Below are 8,462 nucleotides of genomic sequence, written 5' to 3'. Positions count from 1 at the left end.
TAGGCATTTTAGCACAAAATACGTTTGATTGAGCTGTCGTTAGTGAGTGCGTGCGACTTGTTAAAAAAGTTTGAATCAGTTACGCGTGCATCTGAAATCTCTTTATTTATCTCGCCACCTTAACGAGACATAACATGGTGTCAGAGTGAGGGGATTGAATAAACAAGGATGATACCGCTGCAGTCCAGATTTCACGATGAAGTGGGAAACCTACCAGACGCATGGCCAAAGTTTAGGCATCAGTAAGAAGAGCTGATGTTTTTAGCAGACCTCTGAAGGAAAAGGATGAGGGCGTCCCATGTCCAGCTGAACTAAACTAATTTCATTTCAATAAAAAGCCCCGTATAACACATATTGCAGGACCAAGCATGTGCATTGAACACTTATAGCAGCATGAGCACTGCACGTGATTTGTTTTTTTCTTTTTGTCTTTTATTGAAAAACAAAAAAGTTTACATTCAATGAAATATCGTAAATCTAATAAAACAAATAATAATAATAATAATAATAATAATAATAATAATAATAATAACAATAAAAAAAAAGGCAAGTATACATACATGGTTACAAAAAAGGAGGAGATTAAATCTTTGAGTATATTCAAAGTTGTGATTGCTTTCTGGCTTGAAAGTTCTTGTTTATAAGATTAAAAAATAAATTGTTAATTCAGCCTTGAATTAAGAGATATTGGGCATCTTTCTGACCATTTACATCTGTGTATATAGTACTTACCTAATAATATTAACAAATTTAGCATAAAAATTTGACTCTTATTTGTATTTTTTTCAAATCTAAATAAAAAATATTTACATTTCCTTATCTCAATTTTAGAACCAGTCAACATAGTAAATAAACATTTAACCTTAACCCAAAAAAATCTAACATACATACATTTAAAAAACAGATGTATAACAGTCTCAGTCTTCATTCCACAAAAAAAGCATAATTCAGGGAGATCAGTTTTGTATCTGGTTTGTTCGATAAATTCTATGTATAATTTTAGTAATAATAATAGTAACACAATATTTGTTCAAAGTCCAAATCAACTTTCAGTTAATATTCTCAATATATTTATTCCAGAAATACTTATAACAAAATGTTGCGGGACAATGAATCAAAGATCTGAAAAATGTATTATAAAATGTTTTATCTGTAATATCAATACCGTTTAATAAGATCTCTTTTTTTTTAATGAAGGATTGTTTAGATTCACTGAAGCCCTGCAAAGGTCTCACAAAACCTGCTGGTATTGCATCAACTATATTCATGAGGTATTATTGGAATAAGCACTGCACGTAGCATGCGGTGCATACAGTCTCAAGCAATGTAACACCAAATACACAAAGAAATACAATGTAAATTTGCAAATGAGAAATGATACTTCAGTGCCCCCCCAAAGGATGCAGCTACTGTAGAAACAAGCATCATGTTGATCGATTGCAATTTCCTGAATAAGAAAAAAAGTGCAAAATATGTAAGAATCTAAATAATTTGTCAAAAGTCTGTCACTCCAGATGTGAGAAAATTGTCCATGCAATAAGAAAGGCTCAACCTGATCTTGACTTTCTTGTCTTATTGCATGAAAAATCTTCCCACATCTGGAGTGACAGACCATTGTCAAATCATTGTGATGATCTGTTTATTGACTCAGTAACACAGAACAAACATAAATCAAACCTTCTTGAACATTAAAATAGATCTAAAACAACTCAAATATCAAATTTCAACTGGACAGTGGATCCTCAACCAATGTCATTCCCCTGTGTAAGTACACCAGATTGAAACCTTAGGGCACACTGCAGCCAAGACCTGCGATGTTGTATAGTTTCAAAAACAGTGGCATTGAGTAAAAGACAGAGGCGGAGCTGGAGGTAGCAGAGCTGAAGATGTTGAGGTTTTTCATTGGGAGTGACGAGGATGGACTGGGTTAGAAACGAGTTTATTAGAGGGACCGAGCGGGACATGGGGTATATCTATAGGAGAATGCTGAGGATAGACTTATCAGGAAACAGGAAATAAGGAAGGTCAAGGATGAGGTTTATGGATGGGGTGTGACATGCAGGTAGTTGGTTTGAAAGAGGCAGATGTAGAGGACATGTGGGTATGGATGATCCGCTGTGGCGATCCCTAATTGGAGAATCCCAAACAAGAATTGTAAAAACATGCTAGATTTTTCCAGTCTTATGGGGTTCTTCCCAAACTGTTAGTACCAAGTTGGAGGCACACAATTGTATGTATCTGGATGTGGTAGCATTCGATTGTCGCTTCACTTAAACTAGAAGACTCAAACCTGTTTCAGCATGACAATGCCCGTGTACAAAGCCAGCTCCATAAAAATAATGTTTACATGAGTTAGAGTGTAAGATCTTGAGTGGCCTGCTCTAGAGCTCTGACCTCAACCCTAATGAACACCTTCGGGGTGAATTGGAACATTGACTGCACACCTGGCCTCCACATCCTACATTAGTAGTTGACTTTACTAACACCCTAGTGGCTGAATAAGAAAAAAAACTCCCTTCACCCCCACCGTATCAGACCCATTGCCGAATATTAGTATCAATGCATCCCTGGTGTCATTTATTATTTCCTATAAAATCTGAGTTCCTATAAAAACTTTGTTAGCTCTGTGTACATGTAATGTAATGCACACTGCATTTTATTGACTCTGTACATTTACCCTGCACAATGACAAAGTTAAATATAATCTAAAAACACTCATGCACTTTCTTCTTCTGCAAGTCTAGCATGAGAACAACATGTTGCTAAGGTGTGTAAGAAATTATACAGCAACAGATCCAGTCATTATGGATTTCTTTATTCTTTACATCAGCAAAACATCAGATGTGCACATTCATACACATACATACGTGCTCTCTCACAACATACACTCAATGCCACAATGTTCGCGCTGCACCAGCTACTCTGGATCAAGTGTTTCTCTCTTTTATTTTTTAATCAGCTTTCAAATATAATACATATTTAGGTGGATAACAGAAGAGAATAACAACCTCTCTGCATGACGTGGTGCAGTTTGCGCATGCAGATGCCCTGTTCCTGAATGGATAGGTAGTCAAATATTGCGACATGTAAATGAACATTTTACATTTACTTTACATTAAATGACTGCTAACTGAATGTAAAAAATTAATACTTTTTTTATAGCGCAATTCAGGGATTAGTGCGTATGTATATGGTTATTAGTCTAGAGTCCAGGAGAGCAGAATTCTCTAGACTCTGGGTTCTTTCTGGGTGGGAGGGATGGGATAATTTCTTGCCCCACACCAAACAATTTTAACGAGTGTCTAAGCGTATGAATGCTCTTTCTGGCCCTGGGCACCTATACCCTCCCTGGTTGCTGAATGGTTTCATTGTTTTCCCACTTATGTGCTTAACTATTCTCTAGGTGCAGTGCTGCTTAAGGGCCACATCACACCATGAAGGGGGAGTGTGTGCATGTGTGTGAGTAAAACAAGCTTAGGTCAGCAGGACATAACTGACAGCATAAAGGACAACAGTGCACACACATTAGACATCTGTTCATATAAAATTAGAAGCTACAAAAACAGACAAAAATACAACAACATTAAACTGGTAAAAACAGTAACAGCTGCAATCAGAATGCCCACTTCATACTCGCTATTTACTCAGATTGATTAAAATGATGCTTATTTTTTTTACTCTTTTTTTTTTTATATCCAAGTGACAATGTGATGTCAGTCATGGTTTTTAATTTCAGTTTGTGAATCTGTATTAAATCTCAGATGTGTTAGAGCAGGGTGAACATGAGAGCAACGAGTGGGCCTTGTCTATTGTCTCTTAATTCTAAAACAAAACAACAACCAAAAAAAATGCTTATTTGTCTAAGAAATGTGCGCTCAAAAGAAATGAGGCAGAGAGTACAGGAAAACAATTTGATCCAAACTACACAGTCACACAGGCCTTATAATAAAATCAGTGTGAACATGAGCTGAAAACGAGATAAGAATTGTGCTTGCTAAAGAGATCACATAATGTACAGCTGGTTACATTGAACCTGCAAATATATATAAATATTGTTAAAACAAAATTTTTTTATTTGAAATCTGATGTATATCTTAAGTGGGTGTGGCCCAAACAGGAAGTGATGTCTGTAAACTCATTAATGGATTATATATAAACCCTATCTCTATGTCTCTGGGAAAAAAAACAAAAAAAAAACAACAACTGTATAATTGGCAGCCTGGTGAAAACTCTTGTTCCTCAGCCTCAAGTTCATTACTCAAGTTCTACATCATATTGGCGCCTGGCTGGGATTTCAATTTGCATCCTTTGCAGTGCTGTGGCCAATATAGAGAGTACATTATGTTTAATATTCTGCAGTTTGCCATCTTTTTCTCTGTATATCTTTTAAGGACTTCACATTTAAGGTACATGTTGGGTTGGAAAGGGGCTTAAAATATCCAGTAAATTTCAGAAAACTTTCTGAAAAATTTCCATGGAAAAGTAATCTGGGGAATTTCCAAAATATTCCACGTTGGAAACTTACTAGAATTGTATGGAATTAGAAATTTAGGGAAATGTAGATAAACAATCATTTACAAACAAACATTTTGTTTGGTTATAAGCTTGCAAGCATGCAAACTAATACAGATTAAAAAAATTAATTTTTGACTGAATTGTAAGTAAAACAATTATAGAGATTTCTTAGTATGTATTTCACAATATTACTGTTTTGTTCTGTATTTTCGATCAAATAAATGCAGGTTTGATAAATATAAGAGACTTATTTTCTCCTTCTTCTTCTTTCGGCTTCTCCCATTAGGGGACGCCACAGCGGATCATCTGTCTCCATACCCCCTTGTCCTCTACATCTGCCTCTTTCAATCCAACTACTTGCATGTCTTCCCTCACCACATCCATAAACGACTTCTTTTAAAAACATTACAAATAGTGATGTGCACAAACATTGGCCAGTACTGTACTTATGTATGATTACAGAAAACTAGCTAGCTGTAGGTAGAAGAAAGAGCACCACAAGCTTGAGCTAGCTAGCCTCATAAATTGTCAATAAAATTGATAGCTTACATTTAGCATATCTGATTTACTGGCTTGCTAGCTACTTTCAACTACATTTAGGTTCTCTGTTATATGCTAACCTGCAATTTTTGTAAATTCATATTTTCATAGTTACCATTAATTCCAATGGAAAGTTTCCAGTCTTGAAAATTCCCAGAATTTTGCAACCCAAATTGAAGGCCACTTTTACATAAATCGAAGCATCAGTACACCTTTTAAAGCAGCCGTATTCAGTGAAAAACATATTTTATACACAGGTGAGTGCAGGTATAAGAGAGTGTATGATGGTTGCCACTGTGCACATGCAATTTTTTCAAACTCTCTTTTCACAATTGTTCAGTCTTTCTTTTACATTGCATCGTGGCCATTATTAAATTGTATGGTGTTATAAAATTTACTTTTAGTTAGAACTGGAATTTGTTTAATACTATACAATTAGGCTAAAAACGCTTTAAAATTTAAAAGACACTCGTAGTTTCAGTTAGATGAGGGTGCAATGCTGAAAACCCAGAGATCTGCAGTGTCCTCTTTTAGCCACTTTTTTTCATCCTCTTTTGAGCAAGCTCCCAGTGTTAGAGAGCTCTGGGGTTGTTAGAGAGCCGTTTGGGGTCGATCTGCTTACTGGCTTGTTCCTCCTCCTGAAGTGCAGACCTGAATGACTTCACTTTATCTGTTTCAGGGGAGAGGGGACAGTTTTAAGGATTTAACACAATATGACCGAACGTAGTTTCCATCCCAAATGTTTAACGTTTAATGCTTAAAAATGTATCAAGAAGTTTTTTTTTAATCAAAGAATATGGTTCATTTTAATGTTGTGGAACATCTGTGAAACAAGTAAGTTCACTTTATCACTCACATCAAAGCTGCTACAGTGAGGAAAATAAGTATTTGAACACACTGCTATTTTAGCAAGTTCTCCCACTTAGAAATCATGGAGGGGTCTGAAATTGTCATCGTAGGTGCATGTCCACTGTAAGAGACATAATCTAAAAAAAAAAATCCAGAAATCACAATATATGATTTTTAAACTATTTATTTGTATGATACAGGTGCAAATAAGTATTTGAACACCTGTCTATCAGCTAGAATTCTGACCCTCAAAGACCTGTTAGTCTGCCTTTAAAATGTCCACCTCCACTACATTTATTATCCTAAATTAGATGCACCTGTTTGAGGTCGTTAGCTGCATAAAGACACCTGTCCACCCCATACAATCAGTAAGAATCCAACTACTAACATGGCCAAGACCAAAGAGCTGTCCAAAGACACTAGAGACAAAATTGTACACCTCCACAAGGCTGGAAAGGGCTACGGGGAAATTGCCAAGCAGCTTGGTGAAAAAAGGTCCACTGTTGGAGCAATCATTAGAAAATGGAAGCAGCTAAACATGACTGTCAATCTCCCTCGGACTGGGGCTCCATGCAAGATCTCACCGAGTGGGGTCTCAATGATCCTAAGGAAGGTGAGAAATCAGCCCAGAACTACACGGGGGGAGCTGGTCAATGACCTGAAAAGAGCTGGGACCACCGTTTCCAAGGTTACTGTTGGTAATACACTAAGACGTCATGGTTTGAAATCATGCATGACACGGAAGGTTCCCCTGCTTAAACCAGCACATGTCCAGGCATGTCTTAAGTTTGCCAATGACCATTTGGATGATCCAGAGGAGTCATGGAAGAAAGTCATGTGGTCAGATGAGACCCTACTGTGAAGCATGGGGGTGGTAGCATCATGCTTTGGGGGTGTTTTTCTGCACATGGGACAGGGCGACTGCACTGTATTAAGGAGAGGATGACCGGGGCCATGTATTGCGAGATTTTGGGGAACAACCTCCTTCCCTCAGTTAGAGCATTGAAGATGGGTCGAGGCTGGGTCTTCCAACATGACAATGACCCGAAGCACACAGCCAGGATAACCAGAGTGGCTCTGTAAGAAGCATATCAAGGTTCTGGCGTGGCCTAGCCAGTCTCCAGACCTAAACCCAATAGAGAATCTTTGGAAGGAGCTCAAACTCCGTGTTTCTCAGCGACAGGCCAGAAACCTGACTGATCTAAAGAAGATCTGTGTGGAGGAGTGGGCCAAAATCCCTCCTGCAGTGTGTGCAAACCTGGTGAAAAACTACAAGAAATGTTTGACCTCTAATTGCAAAACAAAGGCTACTGTACCAAACATTAACATTGACTTTTTCAGGTGTTCAAATACTTATTTGCAGCTGTATCATACAAATAAATAGTTTAAAACCATACATTGTGATTTCTGGATTTTTTTATTTTTTATTATGTCTCTCACAGTGGACATGCACCTACAATGACAATTTCAGACCCCTCCATGATTTCTAAGTGGGAGAACTTGCAAAATAGCAGGGTGTTCAAATACTTATTTTCCTCACTGTATATACATAATCATTCCGTTACCCGCCTCTTTTTCTCTCATTAAGTAAAAATGACAAAGGTTTTAAGCATGTACTGATTCTTCCTGAATCAGAATAGAGCAATAGTAATAATTATTGAAATATGAATTTGCCTCAGATACATGTCAAAACTGCTCATATGTTCCCAAATTTAGTGCAGATGTTTTCATTGTTCTCCAGAGTTTAACTGTCATGTCCCCATTGGAGATTTGTAAAAGTTTATATGTTCATATTTGTTTAAAGAGTACCACTACCAAACTTCTCTTTTCAGTACAACAAAAGGAATTAGTCAGGGTTCTCCTTCATCTACCCAGTTTAGCTGTTCCAAGCTGTTTTTTTTGTCAATACTACTCTAACTGAAACAGAAACAAGCTGAAAAAGAGCTTCAGGACTTAGTTACAAAGATTATTATGGATTATCCAGCATTTATGTACCTCTGAGCTCTGTTAAGATTTCAATCTTCTGATCCAAAATTTGCTCCAGCTGTGTTGCGTAAGAGTCCACATCATAGTCCACTTCCTCAGTCATTTCTATAAGAACTTTCTCATCTTCTAGCCAGTGTATAGATTCCTGCCAAAGCAATAGATATATTTATAACGACATCACACAGTATATACATTTGAATTGTGTTTTTAAAACTATAAATATGCATGCTGTAAATTTAAGTGAAAATTCTAGATACTGATTTGATCCAATTTCTGTGCTGAAAAAACCTTGCAGAAAAAAGGGGATGCTGAACACCAATGCTGTACCTGAAACACAGCTTTGTGGTCCTCCAGAACCTGCTCCTCCATCTCCACCATCTGAGACACGGCCTCATGGAAGGTGAAAAGCTGTGGAGAGACCTCCTCCTCCTACACACATTCACATACAGACTTTATTCATACACACTATACATATACACTCAGCACACTAATTTTTGAATGTTTATTGATAAATGTATGTATGTGTTGTTACTGTACAACATGCATGTATTAGTTGTGTGAAGATGGAGAAA

The 8,462-nt window shown here is 37.0% G+C and overlaps 1 protein-coding gene across 3 annotated transcripts in view; it reads right to left on the bottom strand.

Annotated features, from left to right (window-relative positions):
• Positions 1-2,797: 2,797 nt before the first annotated feature.
• The window catches only part of LOC310741458 (kinesin-like protein KIF2A), a 25,331-nt gene continuing 19,666 nt past the window's right edge, over positions 2,798-8,462 (bottom strand). For all 3 annotated transcript variants that reach the window (XM_083569325.1, XM_083569326.1, XM_083569324.1), the window contains 3 exons: positions 8,218-8,319; positions 7,900-8,035; positions 2,798-5,725 (listed from right to left, as the gene is read on the bottom strand). In XM_083569325.1, the coding sequence (XP_083425451.1) occupies positions 5,628-5,725; positions 7,900-8,035; positions 8,218-8,319 (336 nt within the window). In that variant the 3' untranslated portion in view covers positions 2,798-5,627. The remainder of the gene's footprint in view (positions 5,726-7,899; positions 8,036-8,217; positions 8,320-8,462) is intronic.

Source organism: Silurus aristotelis, assembly GCF_946808225.1.
Source record: "Silurus aristotelis genome assembly, chromosome: 18".
Classification (NCBI taxonomy): Eukaryota; Metazoa; Chordata; class Actinopteri; order Siluriformes; family Siluridae; genus Silurus; species Silurus aristotelis.
Note: the sequence above shows the minus strand (reverse complement) of the source record. Positions and strands in the feature narration are given on the sequence as shown.